The 19,572-nt window shown below is 40.5% G+C and overlaps 1 protein-coding gene across 2 annotated transcripts in view; it reads left to right on the forward strand.

Annotated features, from left to right (window-relative positions):
• Positions 1 to 6,490: 6,490 nt before the first annotated feature.
• GLI3 (GLI family zinc finger 3) overlaps positions 6,491 to 19,572 on the forward strand; it is a gene marked incomplete at both ends in the record, with an annotated part of 185,724 nt that continues 172,642 nt past the window's right edge. For both annotated transcript variants that reach the window (XM_079538404.1, XM_079538405.1), the window contains one exon: positions 6,491 to 6,614. In XM_079538404.1, coding sequence (XP_079394530.1) covers positions 6,491 to 6,614 — 124 coding nt within the window. The remainder of the gene's footprint in view (positions 6,615 to 19,572) is intronic.

Below are 19,572 nucleotides of genomic sequence, written 5' to 3' on the forward strand. Positions count from 1 at the left end.
GTACAAGGATGTGTAGACCTGCAAAATAAGCTTACTCTTAATTTTCTACCAATATTGGTTTAATTGGGCAGGAGTTCTACTTTGCAAAGAGTATGCGTTAATGTTTTTAACCCTTATCTCGTCCCTTCCTCCCAGTATATTTACAGATTTGGAGGCTTGAAAAATGTGCAGCACTTTGTATTTTTTTAAGAAACAACATTTATTCTTTCTGTTTTCTGTGATCGTTTGTAAGAGGGTCAAAATTAAAATTAAAACCCACGGCCACGTAATCTAAATAACAACTACTTAGTTGCAGTGTTAACTACATGACTTGTTTTAGTTTGTGCTTTTCGTTGTAATTTTCGGTTACTAAATCCAAAGAGTCTCGAAGAAGAAATAGAATATAGATCTTAAATTTGAGGATATATTGTTTCTGAAATGAAAGGCCACTAAAATGTGCAGAAGGTTCTGGCTCTGAAACCCACAGCTTTGTGCTGCCTGTCCCCAAACAGCAGCTTCTGTGAGGTGGAGAGCTGAGCCGTTGGGCAGTTGGACCCAAATCCTTCAGTCCCTTTATCCATGACGTTCTACTTACTGGATAAGAAGCTACAAATCACTTTTTACCTTGTGGAAAGCTTGTTAGTTCAGATGCAGAGTTTAATCTGTTGAAGCGATAGTAAAAATATTTAATTGCACTCCTACTTAACAACAGGATAAATATCATCACAGGAGCAGAGATAATCTTGCAGGAGGATATGGGTGCTGTGTTTTAAGAACAGCTGAGGTGCTGCCTCAGTAGGAATTGTTACTCATCCTTACTGATACTACAGTATGTGTATGCTTTAAATGTTTTCATAACTTTCAGCAGTTCGGTTGATCTGCATCAGAAAGATGTAAGCAAATGTAGTTGGGAGCCAAGCAATTATTACACTTAATCAGTAGTTCAATGCACTCCATAGAATAATTTCTCACTTAGGATCTTAATCACGAGGATGATAATAGTACTGCTTTGCCTAGCTGATTGCCTTTGTGTTTGTGGTCCCGCATTATTGTTGCCACGAGCTATTTAACCTATCAGGAACAGATCAGATCATCATTAACCAGGCTTTAGGTCTGGTTGTTTTTCAGTCTTTAAGGGGGAAAGAAATCAAAGGAAAGTAACCTACAGGAAGAGACAGCGGATAGCAATGAATTTGGAAAGATTGCATTAATACGCGTGGTGCCCTATAACTTGGGGTATTTTTTAATTTCGAGCAACAAATCTGTCTGATACAATCATTTTGTTTTGTCTTTTTTCCAATTTTACTTTGCATTTCAAACAGATTTGGGCGAAGTTCACAACTGGCGCGTTTATAAATCAGGCATGTAAGTTAAACAGATAAATACTGTGAAGTGTAAGATATCTCTTCCACAGCTTATTAGTGACTCGATGTGTTTTTATACATAGTCAATGTAAGCCTATTTAATATCCCATTTATATCAGTCTTACTGTGACCGGTTGGCTCACCGGGGAAGAATCTGAATGAAATTTGCCCAGGAGTAGTTAATGAGGTTTGCAGAGCTCTGATTTAGCTCACAGGGAACTGAGAAAAGGTGAAACTATTTCAAAAATTTGTAGCATTTAGATGAGTTCCTGTAGCTGCTATAAAAACAGTGAAGTGTTCCAAGAGGTTAATATTGTAACTGATAGATATTTCTTAAAATATCTGAGTATTTTTTAGCAAGTGCTGTCGGGGGTAACTCTGTCAGGGCAGCTTTGCCAGCAGGTTTGGTGAAAAGCAGTGCTGAGATCTAGGTGGGTTTTGGAAGTTAAGTGTACCTGAATCAGGCCTGAATAAATCAGTGTGAAATAGCTCCCATAGAACAGCATGAAATTGTGTCGTGTAAATTTTGCGTTCGGATGGATCTGAACAAGACGGATTTTTTTTTTTGTATGCTTAAATAATCCCAAGGAACAGTGTAACCGGTTTTGATAAAATTGATAAAGGGTCCTTTATGGTTGAGAGAGGCTGTAATGGCCTGATTGTTCTTTGTGCCTCCCCTTGTGTTTTTCACTTTCATACAGTTGTGCTTTTCAAGATGTGCTGTGTCCCCAAAGACTACTTCCAGTAGTGCGGATCAAAGCGGTACCTATGAACCACCCTAAATACCCAGAGTCGTTTCTGAAAAATTAAACATGCTATGTTTGCTTGCACGCTGATTGGGGCACTCTGGTTGTTGATAGCAATCAGTCTGAGCTTCCCTACTGCTGATGTAATGATGATGAATGCTGTGACACTGCTATTTCAGACAGCTCTTCTCAGCGGATGCAAACCACTTGTTAATGAACTGAATACAACTGCAACGGCATCGAATGAAGCAGCGAGAAGCTTTTTTTTTTGTTTTTTTGTTTTTTTTTTTTAAACAATGCATTAAAAGGTACCTCCTCAAAAATGTACCTCATAAAGGCAGAGTTAAAACCAACCTAACATGCAAATTGAGAGTTTCAGATGCTGATTCCTGGCAGCTTATATGGAAGCAGGGTAGTCTTGTTAACGGTCATTGAGATTGTTTACATGCACAAATGTGTGCGTGATCAGGTCCTTCAAATGAACTTATTGGCTTAAAAAAAAGAAAACAGTGGCCTGAGAAGTAATTCAGGCAGGAGCTGAGCAGGGCAGAGCTGAGGATTCCTTGGAAAACCGCAGTGCAATGCTCAGAAAGGGTCATGTTTCCTGCTCTTCTGGGGAGAGGGCTGCTCCGCTCATTTCAGTTAGTTGACACTGTGAGTAAATGCACAGAGACTTTTTTTCCCCTCCCCGCTATATTAATACGATTGTTTTACTACAGTGAGGCACAGTTTTATGACCAACATACGTCGGAGCGGAAATTGTATCATTTCAAACTGCTTGAAAGAATTTTTTGTTCCAAATACATTGCCAACATATTGCCATTGATGCTCCATTTAGAAGAGACAGTTTTCCTTGTGTAATTAAGCTTGTTCGTGTTTTTTTTTCTCCAACTAAACATGCATTTGTGAAAGTTTGCATGCATGGTTCAAAAAAAGAAGAGACACACCTGCAGGCAGGTTGCTATTTTGGGAAGGATTCGGTTTAAAATGGGGGTCTGGAATTTAATTGCGCAGGGAGGTCAAGCTTTAGGGATATTAGAAAAGGTTCAGGCATGGTTGAATGGGGAAAAGCCATGAATGTTTGCTTTCAGAAAGGAATGTTTATCTCTCTATTTACTTATGAAAGTTCAGACTTTCGCCCATGCACCTTTATAGCGGTTCATTGCTATTCATATGCACATGAAGATGCTGGAGAGCCGACTGAAACTAGCTCTGCTTTTTAGAATAAGGAGCTCATCCCTGCTGAATAGAAGTATATTGTCTCAAGCCTAGGGGCAAGAACTGGGAAATCACTGACCCACGTGCTGGCAGGAGCCCTGTATGCTGTAAAATAAACCACATCGTATTTTAATGTGCAGATGAGGTCAGGCTGGCTGATTTTCAGAATGCTTTTTGATAGGGATTAGCAGCCAGAGTGGAAATAAATTTTCACATTGTCCCAGACTTTCTTGCTGTTTTTTGTTTGTTTTTCTTCCTTTTTTTTTTTTTTTTTTTTTTTTTTTTTTTTTTTTAGATTGCAATTCTCATATTTCTGTACAATTTCTGTAAGAAAATAAAAAACGGGCAGAATTACAACGATTCTAAAAGAATTGTCCATCTTGTTTGTGCTTTCGACACAGGCGTCAGCTTGTGTTTGAGACAAGAAGGTTTTTTGGGGCACCATATTGATTTCCAGTTGTCTGTCTCCGTATCAGATGGTGAAACACACCAAGGCACACATCTCAGATCATTGGTCCTGCAGTCTTTCCTGCCTTTACTTCTCCATCCATGCCTGTCGCCATAGAGTTGGTGCAGCACTGGAATGTAGCTGGAGCTGCTGGAATTCTTGCAGACACCTTGGAGCATAAGAGGAAGGAAAGCACAGGGGAAATGTATGCAGCACTCAGCCAGGGATGCAGAGAGTTGGACCAAAGAAGAAGGTTTACTTGCACAGCGTTCTCTCTTCAATGCTGACACTAATAAGAACAGTCTCCTGTATGTAAACTAAGCAGACATGAACCAGAACAGGTACCAAGAGCAGATGTTTATATTAGCACATTGCCAATTCTGCAATTTTCTGACCAAAAATCCACTTCAGCTGCTATTTTAGAGCTGTGTTCTGTACCATTGTCTGCAGCGGCAGCATAAAAATGGAAGTGATAGAGAGTGGTAGGAGATGTGGAATGCTGTAGACACCTGCCAGCCTTTTCATGAACTTCAGTAGTGCTTCATGCCACTGCTGGCCTGGTGAAATGGAGTGAATTATGTGGTGTCTTCCTTTCTAGTTAGGTAGCGAGTACAAGATTTCCTTTTGTGACTCTGAGCCAAAAGACAGAGTCCTGTGAACTCAGGGCTGAAGAAAATGAGGGCCACATTCTGCAGCTTTCTCCTCCGAGCTCTCACACAGCCAAATTCTTTGATGTAAGTGGAAGTGCTGGCTCAACAGATGCCTTGGCCCTTTAAAAGGCAAAGCAGAAGAAAAATAACCACAACTGAAAACGTAGAACTTTTAAAACTCCTTCAGAGGGAGCCTAGAAAACTGTTCTTAGGGAATACCTAATAACTCAGCTGAAGGAGGTGAGAGCATATTGAAAGACCAGATTGTGCTGTGGCTGGAGAATAGCTGCTGGCAGATTTTAATGCTTGTGTCACCAAGGCTGTAGAGAGAATGGTCATGTTCTGAGCTGGGTGAGAGGGAAAGCTTAGCAGTAGTACCATCTTCCCCTTGCATTGCAATGGTCTGAACAGCCTGATGTGGATGAGAATTGACCTTGGCTGTGCATTATCTTGCACAAGATGAAGGAGGGGAAGCATATGTGAAATTTGGAAAGGTCCTATTTATAAAGCTTGTATGAGATATACCCAGCAATGCTCAAATATTGAGGAGATAAGTGAGGACTGTTGTTAGCTCTGCCCTGCATGGTAAGGAGGTCACCTTCTATTATTTCTCGGGTCGGTATAATGTAGCATTTTAACAGGTAGAAGTACTCTTGAATGTGTTCTGTCATGGCAGGCAGAGCTTTCTTACTCCTGTTTTTAGCCAGAGAGAAGCTCAAAGGAGGACAAATGCTTTGCTGGAGGCTGGACCAGTAGGTCAGTGGCAGTGGGGCTATGCTATCTAGTCCAGTTCCCTGGCCGTGCTGCCTAGCTAAATAATGATTCATTTAGTGATTGGGCTCCTCTTTGATCCCTACTGTATAACAATGAGGCTTTGGAGTGTTTTATTGTGCTATTAAAAAGAACTCCTACTAGGGAGGTGGAAAAGGGGAAGGTTTACTAGACAGCTGTGTTTGTGGTGAATTGGCTTTGTAGCCTTTTTTTTTCTTTTTTTTCTGACTGTCAGAATTGAGGAAACAGGTTGCTAATGTAATTACGCTTCATTACAGTTCAGTTTGTGGCTTGTTTTGAAGCCTTTGTTATTTGAATTCTTTTAAATCTTGCTCTAGAGCAGCACAACTTACTTCCGTTTCAGACTCATTTAGCTAATGACTGCAGTGCTGTTCATTTATTTATTATTAATTTTTGTTGACGTTCAAAATACCAGAGCATGAGGACGTTAGCTCTAGGAACGCTGTGTGCTTGCTACCAGCTATTTATGTGCAGCTTGCTTGGGAAGATAGGTGTGCATTGGGTGAAGCTGCTGACGAGTGCTTGAAAAAGTGAAGTGATCCAAGGGATATAAAATGAACATATTGCTGGAGGTGACACTGAGATGAGTCCAGAAAGGCAGACAGGCACATCTACAGAGCCTTCCATTTCCAGAGTTTGCATACAAAAGAAAGCAATCTCATTAACTGCCACTAGCAATAATATTTGCCTTTCCCTGTGGTTTTCAGGGTGTTGCTCCAATGCACTTTTGTTTGAGTTAGATTTCTGAACAAACAAAATGAGAGATGTTTACACAAGTAGGACAAGAGCAGAGATAGACAGGATAACTGCAGTGTGTTCGGATAGTGTGCGAGTTGAAATTTAAATATTTGGCTACTATAGTCAACATGAATGTCTGCTTGATTTCTTCTGCATTATTCCAAAGTGCTGTGGACGTAAGTGCTGTGGATGAAGTCTTCAGCCCCCCCCCACTCCCTCCCCAGACATCTCTTAAAACCCCAGAAGTTTGAAAAAGAGGGCCAGCCCATCAAGCAGTAGAGTGGTTTGTGATGCTGATTCTTTTTAAAGAAGAACAAGCTTGTTTTTAGTGTTAGCTTCTCCTTAAATTTCTCAGGAATTCATGCATGCAAACCTGATTTGATGGGCATCTGGAAATGTCCTCTGGGCTGCTAATACAGCCGTGCTGCAGGCTTTTCTTCAGCTGAGAGATGTGACAGGTCTTGAGCTAAGCTTTCCAGTGGTATTTAAAGGGTATGACTTTCTTGTTTCATTCAGGTATTAGTACAAGAAGAGCTGAAGTAATGAGAAGTCACCATGGAGGCGCAGTCCCATAGCTCTACCACGACAGAGAAGAAAAAAGTGGAGAATTCCATCGTGAAATGCTCCAATCGAACAGATGTCAGTGAGAAAGCTGTTGCCTCCAGCACAACTTCCAATGGTGAGTAACAGCAGGAATTTACTAGCAGCCAAACCTACAGTAATTTTATGTTCACTGCATTCCTTGTGAATTGAGTGAGCATTTGCACCTGGATCAGTGTTTGTTCTAAGTAAAGGCTAAAGAAAACAAACACGGGGGGTGGTGGTGGTGGAAAAGTGATAGGACACAGTGAGGCCTGTTTTGGCATCAGGTGACGTCTTTTTCTTCCAAACGTTCTAATTTGAGATGTAAATGTGCTGAGTTATTTTTAATAGGAAGTTCCTGTTTTTGGCGTTTTAGAAATTGTCTTGATTAGCCTGGCAGGGCTTAGGAGTGCTCTGCATTTTGCCATTGAAATCTTTTTCACTAGTTAGATTATTAGTTGTTACAAAAGAGACAGAAGTAGCCCTGTCTAAATTTATGGCAAAGGATTTTTGTCTTCTCCTTTTACAAATAAACTTGCTCCTCACAAAGTGCAGCCCCAACCTCCCTAAAGTTCTTTAACAGCCAGCAATAAAACATTATGCTATGAGTGTATCCCTCCATGAGTTCGTTTCAAAATTGTGAACGTACAGCTTGTCAATTTGCAAAAGCAGAGTAGTTTTCTTAATTCTCCACAGAGATTACCTCACTTGAAAATTTTATGTATTTTCTACTTCTCCAGAGAATGTGTGAGCCCAATTCCAGCCCTTTCATTTTCCAGTTTAAGAGAGCTGAGAGTATTAATCCATACTAGTGAAAAACTCCCTTTGCAGGCTAGGAAAAACACTACTTGAAAAAATGTCATGAGAGTTTGGCCCTGTAGGTTTTGGATAGCTGCAGGTTAACTATTGTTTTTTTTGCTTTATTTTTTTTTTCTTTTCCTAAATTAATCCAATAATTGCTGAAAGTGGAAAATGGCTTTCTGCATATTTTGGAGAGTCCTCGTGGATCCCTGGCAAAACGTTTTCTGTCTACCCGTTCTGCTTCTGTCATTCTCACTTGAATATCTGGTCTTGTGATCCTGGTTAGTTTTTCACTTTGATAACTTGAAGAAAGGTTTGTACTCTCAGAGAAACATCTGTGTCCAAGTGGAGTAAAGTACAAAATCCACGAATCCTACAGCCATTCGAGAGGGAAATCTCTGTGGGTCAGTAAAAAATAGATGGCACAAGTCCCAGCATCCTTGTGTGTGACTGGACTTCAGATTCAAAGCAAACTCAGCACCTGCTGACCTAACAGTTTGGGTTGATCCCCACGAGAATATAGAAACTGTTGAACAGCTATGGAAAAAGTTGCATCAGTTTTCTAAGGCATATGAAATTAGATCCTCAGCTGGTGTAAGTCATTGTAGATCCGTTGCTGTCAATAGAATTACAGAGGTGCACATTAGCTGAGGAGCTCCCCATTGTGTTGTTGGCTTTTTTTTTTTTTAATAATAGGATTTTCCGCGTTGGCCCAATTTCTCAAACAGATGCACACTTAAACACATATGCATGTTCTTTGATGTCAGGGGTCTGTACTCAAGCTCAATATTGGCACACATCTCTCGACTGTTTGGGCTGGGTTTAACCGTATCATCAAGCATTTAGATTAGAAAGCTAAGAGTAAACTCTACCTAATTCTGACACTGGTGTACTGAAATCCTTTGGTCAGATCATTTTCTCTGTCGATTCTATCAGCTTAATGGGAGCATTAGTTCTTAACTACCTGCTGCATCTTGATGGTGTATTTTACTGCGTGTCAGGGTCATCAAACTCTCAGGAGTTGAAAAGATTCTAGATCTAATGAATACCATTTTTTTGTCACTGTGATTTTCTCCTGTTAATGGACTGAGATGCTCATGTGGTACACATCCTGGGGCCTGAGCTTGCATTTGTTTAAGGTAGTGTCAGTTACCTCTGTTTTCAGTGAGTGAGAGCCGATCTTGCAACAGTCTTCTTATATTTGGGGAAGTCACCGGAGTCTCCAAAGTTTGGGTTTATAATCTACTTTCACACATAACCAAGTAAACAGTTTCATAGGGATGCACAGTTGGGATTTAAAGGAATAAAAACTTCTATTCCTTCCTGGACATGAAAAATTTTCTATTGGTCTAAAGGCTCTTTGGAACACATACCAAAACAAAACCTACCACCAACGCTTTAGGAATTTAAGGATGAGCTGTATTGTTGCAATGTTTTGAAGTTCACTTCTTGCAGATGTGATTGTCGTAGTAATGAATTCTGGTAATAAGGGACCAATTTGCGTGAAAGCTTGAGCTTGCCTCACGTTTACATCTTTTATTCTTAATGTTGGAAAGAATATTACTACAGGAATACCATCAATTGATACCAGATGCCACTCCTAGAAAATATGCAGTTTTTGCTGATTCAGTGCCTCTTTTTTGTAGAGGGCTGTGGATTTATTAAATGGTTGTGATTTGCATTTGAATGCTCTGTTTAACAAGGTAAGATACCCTTAAAAGTACGAAAAGACTGAATGGTCTTTGCTGTCTTTCTCAGAAGACCACTATGCTTGCCAAGCAACATCTGCCTGTCATACAAATATCTCCTCACAAACACGTGTAATATTCATGCTCCTCCTTTTGGGCAGTGCATTAATTAGCAAAGTTTGCAAAGTAACTTACTTGAGAGATAGCTGTTGGAGACAGCTCTGCTGTTTCCCGGAGTGCTCAGAACTTGGATCATAGGTAAGTTGTTGGTTATGGGTTTCATGAAAAGCTTGTCATCATGAAAAGACGTACCATTAATTGCAAAGAAAATACCATTATTTCAACAGCGTCCACAAGTGGGTAATGCACCTTTTAGTAGAAACTATTTTGAAATGAATACTGGGCATGGAAACCTTCCAAATCTTACCGTGTGCAAACTGGTTATTGAAGAGCATGCTGTAAACCTATGTGCAAGGGAAATAAGTTGGGGAAGACGGAGAGAAAGGCAGTTATTGTTAACTCCAACTCTGCAACAAAGGTACGAGGCCTAGGCCTGTGGATGCCCCTTGCAAGGCAAGTTCACCCCGTAGGCTCGAACAATAATCAAGCTTGGCCATAGTTTACATTAGCCACTTCTGAGTTACTGTGATGACTGAATACAAGAAAGATTTCAGCTGTACTCACCTAACCGCACTCTTGCTGTATCACTAAGATGCTCGCGCTGCGTTAGATAAGGCTCTGCCAGCATTTCCATTATCAGCGCTTAATTTCAGAGATTTATAACTAAGCCATTAAAACGTGCTCCAGGCCCAAACATGTGGGGAAGGTCTTAGTGCTGGAGCAAATTAAAACTTCTTTTAGAACACATGTGATCAAAAAAGCTAAAAAGTACTGATCGTAACTTGTAATAACAAAAATCTTTGCACTTTGATGCCTGGTGGGACTTTGTAATTTGGAACCTCTCTTACTTTGTTTTGAATTCATCTTTGCAGGCTTTTGATCTTTTCTCCTGTGTTTTTCATTTTGTGTATCTTAACCAAACTGCTCATGGTTTGCAAAGAAACTTTTCTTTGCGAATTGTTCCTTTTACTGCTTCTTTGCTTGACTGCTGTTTTTACTGCTGGAGAAAAAATGCTGAAGAAAACTGCTAATGGAGATGGTCTTTCACAAAAGGCTGTACGAAAAATAGTTTTTGCTAGGATATAAAATGTTTGCTCGTGTGTGCTTGATTTGATATGTTCAGATTGATCTGCTTTGGTGAAGCAGCAATAACGAATAAATACTTATTTTATGTCATGGCAAAATTACATTGCAATAATGAAGCCACCATGCTGCCGTAGTGCAGTGCTGTCTGGCCTGCTCATTTCATACCATGTTTCATCATTAAAGGGCAGTCTTGTGGTATTGGAGGGACTCTGTTTCCTGTGATGTCTGTGTTTGATTTAGGTCATCATCCTGAAAGCTGTTGCATGCACAGAAAGGCTTCAATGTAGTTGTGCATGGATTGGCTTTCTGAGGAGAAGTATATGTGAATATGTTCATTAAAATTAGTTCTGTGCTCCCCCTGGGGAGCCTTCAGCTACTACTGCAGGCTATGAAGCCTGTCTTCCTGGGCCTGTGTTGGGTATTATGGTGCTTTCTTTAACATTAAGTAACCCTAATATTAAAAAAAGCAGTCTTAGCTGAACACATTCAGCACTGCATGCTGAGTTGCCTTGCTGAAGTGCTCTGGATGCCAGCAGTGCACGTTGGCAGGGGCGTGTTTGGTGTTGGCTGCTTGCGAGCTGGCTGGCTGAGCACTGTACCTGCTTCTCTGCCATCACTGCAGTCCCTGCAAGCTGTTGCTGCCATCAGCAGCATGCTTAGGTGACAGCAAGTGACTTGACTAAGGTCAAGACTCCAGCTCTACTCAGCAAGTCCTTGGGCAAATGCCTCATTTTGGGTGCAGGAATAGCCCCCCTGTCCCTCCTATGGGTATTTGGCCTGCTTAAAGTTAGGCAGGGATGTTAATGCTGTGTCATCTCCATACTACACTCCACTTTGTAACGTGTACGTATTTTGGTGTTGACCAAAAAAACCCCACGCAAATCCAACACAGCCCTTAGCTATATGCGGTTTATTTATTTTTTAAATTGAATTGGCAGTATAGATATAATTAGTTATTCATTTTATGTTCTGGTAAGTGCAGGGAATTACTGTGTAGGATAAATTAATGCTTTTACAGTGCAAATTTGCACCAGTAGCATTGCTTGGAGAACATTAGGAGATTATAATACTGTGTTCAGCCTTGATTTACTTACTGTTTAGCTTGTGAGCTTTGTCAGTGACTAAGATGTTTTCCTCTTTTGCACTTTTTGGCTCTATACTGATTTTTTTAATGTTGCATTGAAACAATGCAGTTACTGTGTAGAGGCTGGTTCAGTGTCTGACAGGCAAGCTCTTATTTTCAGTTTGATGTGTTTTGTCTAGTTTTTGACCCGTGAGCTCTTTCCAGTGTAATCTGATATTTCTTATTAACCTGTTACTCTGCCTTAGAAAAAAAGCTAATTATAAACGTATGTAGGTTGTGGACTTCACTACCTTTATCAGAGTCAGATAGTTATTGGGAACATGCTTTAAAGCAATAGAAAGCAGAAATTATTATCTTAATGATGATGTAACTTAAGACGGATCTTGATAGATGAATAAATGAGAGGAAGTTCATTCGTCCACTTTGATTCTTTCAGAAGAGTTGGCTATATCTAGGTCTCTTTTTTTTCTGTTTTTTTTTCTTTCCCTAATAGTTCTTCAAGGATCGAATGAGGAAAGTATGTGGCAGCCTGCAACTCCATAGGAATCGTATTTCCTGTTTAAACTTTCAGTTGGTTGCCCATCCTGCTGCTTGCTTTCAAGCTCACCTTTAAGTAGGTGTTAATCATAATGCTCATTCTTGGCCCCCTGGTTGGACTGGCATGCTCAGGGTCCCGATGAAAGGTCAGGGTTCAAAAGAGATTGTTGAGTATCAAGAAACATTGCCTGCACTACTTTAGCGGCCTGCAAACTGAGCCCCGGAGTGATTATATGAGATCTGATCCTATGGAGTGGTCAGGAGACCCTGCTTCCTCTGCTGGCATCAGAAGGTATGGAGGGGCCCTACGCAGGTCTCATTTTCAGGTGAGGGAGGAAACAACAGCCTTTAGTACATTCATATCAGATCTTGGAAGGGAAGTGACAAGCTTCAGTGTATAGGCAGCAAGGCAAATATTCCAGACAGTTCTCATCTGTAATGGTGGTGTGGAGTAGCATGAAAAGGAAGAGTAAAGGGCTCATACAGTAGTACTGGAAAATCAGGACAAAGAGCTGAAGTAAAAAGATTTTGTGTATCCTTCTGTTCTGTTCCAATAATTGTGGCCAGGTTCGGAGGTGTGCCCTGTCCTGGGGAGAGTAAGCTCTCCTGAGGCTTTGTAAGTATTGGAAGCTGAAGCTGTGGAGGTTGTAATTAAGTGTGGACCGCCTGTCTTGGTATATTGTAATCTGATGTGAGCGACTGATTAAGTACGTATTCATTCAGGGTAATGCATCCATGGTCCTTTATGCTTGCTAATAAAATTTTAGTCATCAAATTAGGGTTTGTCGTCAACTGCAATAACTCGTGCTGCCTGATGCTGTTTTCCATTGTTACTCCTCAGTGAGCCAGCCCTACCCGTACCTTATTCTAAAGCAAACGATCTGCAAATGCAGTATGGTATTGCTTCATTAATTCTGCAGAGATTTCCCTCCATTTTTCCCCCTTCTTTCCCCTCCCTTTAGTGGTTAATAGTATAAGGGATATTAAATGTCAGTCCTGCTGTATCCCTTTGCAAGTTCCAGAAAGAGATGATTGAGTGGCTTACCCTTGCAATCACTGTAATCAGTAAGTAATGACTTAACATCCTGCTGGATAACATGAGGTGGAACCGGCAGAAAACATTAGTTAGCACAGTCTTGCCACCTGAACGAGGTGAAGGTTAGATTTAGGGAATTACATACTAGGAAAAGTTTGGCTCTTTTTTTCTCTATTTTTCCTGAAGAGCAGAAAAAAAAAAAGCCACCAATGAAAGCCCACCCATACACCTAACCAACCATATTAGAGATGTACCTGGGTTCTGAAATAGATTAAAGAGAGGCAGCAGTAAAAAAGGTTCAAAATGAATCTGTACTGTATGGCATCAATGCTCTGGAGCTTGTGCTTTGCAGGAGGCCAGTGTTGTTGGGGAGAGCAGCCCAGAGTTGTTTTTTCTTTTCACTGGGAAAAAAGCTGCTGGAAGCAGAAGCTGCAGTGGTAGTGTTAGCCTTGCAGAAAAGGACTCTTTTCTGAGGGTTCTAAGAAGACACTGAACTTGGGAATTTGTGAGTGAAGGAGCAATGTGGAGTAGGTCTTTTTCATAGAGTAAATAAAGAGAATTTTTAAAATATCCTTCAAGTTGACTTAAAGCCAGGCAACTCCTCTGGCAGAAGCTGTATTTGGCTGTACAGTTTGATCTGAGTAAATTAAGGCAGTTGAAGTAATTAAATTACTTAACAGGCTTTAAAATGGCATTCATCTTTTCACTTCTAGATGATGCTTTCTGTTTCTTATCTGTCTCCAGTTAAAAGGAAATAGCCTGGCATCAGTGTTGCATTTTATTATATTCCTGCTCTGTATGTTTCTATTTATTTTGTTCATTTTCTTTTTCTTTATTCTTTTTTTTTTTTTTTTTTTAAGATATAAAACCTCAGCTTCTGCATACGTGGGAATAGTTCCTGCATGTGTGTGCCAGTAACTGGGAGCAGTGTGCTTAGGGTATGGTATGTGACTCTCTATATTAAAACTACACACTCAGCGTTCTTTCCAAGTCATATCTCGTTATTTTGGGTGGTGGGAAGTGAGAGAGGGAGATGCCATCCCAACTAAGGGGTCTGAGACAGATTTTATTGCTTTGTTATTATCTTATTTCACATTAAATGTCTTTGCCTTTGATGTATACTGCAAGTGGTCACAATTTAATTTGCAGGTTATGTTTTTGCTCTTAAGGCTGGCAGCACAGAAAAATGTTGTGTAAGTGTGATCTGGACCTACTGATGTATGCATATTTCAAGTGCACAGAGGCACTTTGAAGAAGAGAAGAACGCAGGAAATACTGGGTTTTGTTCAGATGATTTTAAAATTTGACTTGCGAGGCTTTAGGGGACAGATTATCAAAAAGCAGTTCCTAATCTTCTGCCTGCCATCAGCTGGAGCCTTGCTACGCAGGAGCTGTCTACGTGCATTCTTTGCACATGGTAACCACTTAAAATATGCTGCTTTCCATTCATTTGGTGCGACTTTCCGTGCATGTAAAAACTGTTCTGCTTCCAGCCATGTGTAAATGCAAAAACTGAAGTCCCGCACATGTAGAGCTGGATAAGATGTTAAAGATGTCTGGATATACCAAACCAAGGTGATTGTTTTTGTTTCCTGTTTTCTGTTGTATGGAACAGAACGGATTTGCACCGATGGAGTTTTTCCTGATACAAGAAGATAAATCATTAGAATGTAAGCCGGTATTATAAACTGTGCTCTCCCTCTCTCACCCTGTTGTGTGCTTGCTTTTCTGTTCTTTTCCAGCACAGTCTCATGCGTAGCAACAGAGGATTTTGCAAAACGTTTGCAAAAAAGTTGCTTTTGGTCCTGAGCGGTCGTGTTTTTCCCTCCTCTCAGTCTCTTTTTGTTCCTTCTTTCTCTCTTTTTTTCTTCTCTCTTTTCTTTTCCTTCTTCTTTTTTTTTCTTTTTTTTTTTTCCTAGTTCTTTCTTTTAGTTTTCAGAAAGTTGAGTTCCATCCCAATTATTAAATCTTCGGAGACCATTCCCACATGGTTCTGTAAATGGTAGCTTCATCCTGAGTTCTTTCATCTCTTTTCCTGCTCTCCTGGCTTGACAGTTGAAAAGGTCTGACTGTGCCACACAATGGTTTGATTGGTTTCTCTAGGGGAGGCTTTACCCTGCCTCATCATTCGCCAGGCAGGTGGACCAGAAAGTCTCTTGATTCTTTTGTTGCCTCTCAAAGTCCGAGGTCTTTGACTGAATAAATCCTCCGTCATGGGATAATTTGCTAAAAGGAGCCTGAAAGATGTGAGAGAAAAGCCTCACTACTTGGGTGCTGAATTAATGAAATAACTGGGCCTTGGAGTTTGCAATTGAAAAATCACCAGGAATGCAATGGGTGGAGACAGACTGCAGAATGCAAGGCTGTTGCTTCCCCGTAATAAACTAGGAGAGCTTTAACTGAGATTGTGGCGGGCAGCCGCTGGTTATTTGCATTTTTAGCCCCGTTCTGCAGGGGAAGCCCGAGCCGAATAAAAGCCGTTTTGGTGCAGCCTCTAGTTAGTCATTAGATTATTACGAGGGGCTGGGAAGAATTCCATATGACAGAACTAGGGTTGAGTTAACACAGGACGAAAAGTAATTTACAGATAGGCTGTCCTCAGCCATCTTTGTAGCCCCTGATAAGGTTTCATTTCAGAATGGATAGGCGACATTTCCACTTACGGGCCCATTCTGCGACACCTGTGATAACAGCTTCTGGATCCTAATTGAAATTGGTTTCAAAATGGATTTTCACTTTTCTCTGTCCGTGGAAAATATTGAATGGGCTCAGAGCTGCCACAGAGAATCCCAGGCCTTGGAAGATGGAGCAAGAAGCCGGGATCATCTTTCATAACTGTGTCGATGATATGACAGTTTTGTTATCTGTCTTATTAATGAAATCATTGATCACCTGATGAAGGAGATAATAAACTACATTTTGCTGGTGCTCAGGAAGATCAGTTAGATTTTTTGAAACTGTAGAAGGGGGGAAAGCCAAGCCAAAACAATGGAGGCATGATTTTAAGGTCTGTTTACAACTTCTCTTTCGTGCAGGATTTTTAGATGGAAGAAGTCTCTGTGACCATAGAATGCTGCCTGCATCTCGAGCTTATTTAAAGTACAAAGGAGGCAAGAAAGACTGGCACTTGTGTTAAGACTCAGTTATTGGTTTTTGTTTTTAACAAGCCACACTGAGTAAATAACACTTAAGTCCTAGTAAGTGCCATGGAAACTCAGATGAACTGGGAAACAATGGAGCTCAATTTTGGCTGAAGTGGGATTAGTGAGTCCTGAATCCCTGGCGTGGACAAAGGCCGCTCAGGCTGCGGTCGGACGCTTGCTGTGAGGGTGCTTCCCCGGAAAATTATTTCTTCTTTCAACGTGGATGTCAGGCTGTGGGTGTCATGGCCGCTCAGAAAAATAAGTTTCTTTCTTTTCATTTTGTACTGATGGGCATTAGAAGATTCCTAAATGCGGGAGAACGTACAGCGTGCTCTGAGTGTGCAGGCTCGGCGAATAAAATCGAAAAGACTTTTGTTGTGTCGTTTCCCTGCTTGTTTGCTAATTATTAGAGAAAGGGGCAAATCTGTTGTTTGTACTCGGCTGCTCTGGAATGCGTGCTCTGTTCCTCAAGGAAGGTGGGAAGGGGTGCTTTTCTGAAGAGGGGTGCCAGTGACTTCTCGGATTTCACTGTGAATTGTATCCTAGGTGTTTCCTCAGCCTCTGCTGGTGTGGGTCAATCCTGCCCCCTTTTTAAGCTTGAAAGAGTAGCTCTGATCAAAGGCTTTAATGATGTCACTGATCTCTGGTGATTGATTAGAAACAGAAGTTCTGGAGCATTTTGCATGTCCGCCTTTTCCTTATCGCTTCAGATCCATTAGTGCTTGCTCATTAGGGTACCTTTCAGTCGGGGGAAAAAATCCCACATGCTTATATTTATACGTGTGTGCATGTATAAAGAAAAGGAATAGCAGGGCTGACAGCCTTCACGGTCTGTCTGAGTTGTAAATGTATTTTTCTTTGTTGCATTGGTCTCTACTGAAACTAGAGAGTATTTATTAATTGTTGAACTCTTGGATGTAATTCTCCTCCGCGACTTCTCTCGCAGATTTAAGTATGTCTTCAGTGGGTTATTGGCTGTTTTACCTTTGTTTACACCAAATGGAACATTCCCTGCTTTTAATGTTTTTGCTGTGCCTGTGATGCACATTAAGATCCACAGTGTGCGCCAGTTAGGTATTTTCTAATTGAGAAATAGATAGTAACTAATTGATAAATATTCTCTAATTGAGGCTGAAAAATAAACAGTTTCAATAACACGTCTTTTGGAAGGGCAGAGCTGTCTGGAATACATGCTAAGCTGTTAGAAAGGAGAAAATCTGTAGTTCCTAAAGGAAGGTGGGTCCTTTGACAGTCAGTGGTTGTGGAATGGTTTTTCTCCGTAGGTAAGGGTGACGTTTGAGGTGATACAGGACGGAGTGGGAAGGGCTGAGATCTGACTTCCCTGTGGCACAGATGAGGAAAACGGGCAGCGTGAAGCTGAGGTCTGTTCCAGAATATCCTGTTTCTAACAGTGCATTGTGATTTAAATTAGGAACTTCAAAAATCTGCACTGGCTTTAAAAATCTTGAGATAATTAATCTTTCTGGCAAATGGAAGCTTTCAGTATGTAGGATACTTGAAAAAATATCAGTTATTTTCATGTTTCTCTTTTCCACTCTCTTTTTTGAGAGGTTGGTTCATTCCTCTCTCTCTCTCAAATCTCCTCTGCTTTCTCTTTTACTGTTGTGCATTTCACACCAGGAGATGACAAGTCTTGTGACTGCAGCAGAGGCAATTGAAAGAAAATAAAAAGAGAGTTCTTTTTTTCTGGTGCTGGCCCATGAACATACCGTAAAAATTGGATTAGACACACCTAGGGTTGGGATTGATTGCATCTTGAATGGGAAATTAGAACATCTGAAAAATTCCTTTTTGGATGGAACAGAAGCACGAGAAGGAAAAGTTGGATGGAAACCAGAGAAGAACTGTAAATCACTATTAAAGTTACTTCCTATGGTTTACCATTGGCTGTCAAAGAAAACTGCCTCGGGCTTGTTTATAGCTAATTCCCTCTATAGAAAATTTCAATTTGTGGACTGGCCTCTGAACGGGATTGATAACTCTGTTTATAGACCAGGATGAGTATCTAAAGATAACAGATAATGCAAATGAGCCTTTTTTTGATAAGCCAGGAAAGCAATTATGGATACAACTTGGTTGATGGATTTCAGAGTGCCTTTTCACAGATTATAGATTTATTTTTGCATTATAGTTTTCTTAGCAGTGTTAGAAAAACAAAATCAAAGTCATTCAAATAGAACCGAGAAGATGGAACAGAGGATACACCACCTTTCCTACCACATGTAAACACGGTGAATCAGATTAAAAAATAAACCAGCAGTCTTCAGCCTTCTCCGAAAAAAATGTGATTTGATAAAATGTGCGCTTAATATTCAATTTACAGTTTCATCCAAAGTGTGTTAACCTAGGAGTCCTAGTGGCATGCACAGCCCACTCCAAATTTAATTCAGGTAAAATGCTCCATGTGAACTGTCCTCCTACTTTATTTTTTGGGTTTGTATTACTCTTTGAGGGGAGGAGTGTGAAGTCTGGACCCTGTGAGTTACAGCCCGAGTCTTCTCTCTCAGAACAGAAGCTGGACTGTGGGAGTGACGGAACTTTGGTAAGTCTTAGTTTGGTGGGCTCTCTGAAAACACAGAGCAGCACAGTGTGTGCATCCAAAGCACTTCTATGTATCTTCAAACAGGAAGAAAACCACCCTCTGAAAGTTCGGAGACGGCCGGTTTTGAAGTTACGGTTCAAAACAGGCAGCATGAAGTTTAAGTGGTTCAAGTTTTGAATTTTTACCCTTATTTGTAGCTTTCAGTTTCTTTTCTCAAACCACTGTCTTTTATTTGGCTGCCTTTAGTGGAAGTTCTGATTTCCTGGCAGTCTTCATCAGTGGATTATAACCTCCAGGCTCTGATACAGGACCCAATCCTGACAAGATTTGTTCTGGTGAAGGTGTCTTGTTTTAAGGTTATTCTGTAGGATATGAGAAAATAAGTTAATTTTATGAGCTAATTACCACTCAGTTGTAATAGTTAATAGTAGTTCGTAATTTGAACTACTCTGTTTCAAGTATTTGGTAGGATACAAACTTTGCTTTTATCATGAAGTCAGGAGCACAGCCACCATTATTTCTATGGGAACAGCAGTGATGGTAAAATAGTGGCAGGTTTTTTCTTTTTCTTTCTTTTTATTTTTTTTTTTTTAAACCAGTATTTAAATACTCATTCAAAAAATGCTGTAAAACTCATCTGTTTTTCAGAGGCACTTTTGGTAGCTTCATAGGGGCTCACACCTCTCACTGGAAAGTAAGACTGAGAACAGCATCATTTTGCTTACAGAAATACCACCATAAGCTGTTAGATTATCTTAGGTCTTCTCTGAATGTGCTTGTGATGAATTATTGCTTATCTTCAGAGATTTTTGGCTGAAGAGTTAGAATGGGTATGGACATCTTTCAGGTGCAATGACAGGTACAGAATCACAGCACCTCTGCCAAAAAATCTGCATATGTGATTCTTCTGTGGAACTGGGATCCCTCGAGGGATTTCTCTCAACTTCACTCTCAACATTTGTCCAAAGTGAAGTCAGTGCCATGTTTTCCAAGTACT

Source organism: Tetrao urogallus (assembly GCF_951394365.1).
Source record: "Tetrao urogallus genome assembly, chromosome: 7".
Taxonomy (NCBI): domain Eukaryota; kingdom Metazoa; phylum Chordata; class Aves; order Galliformes; family Phasianidae; genus Tetrao; species Tetrao urogallus.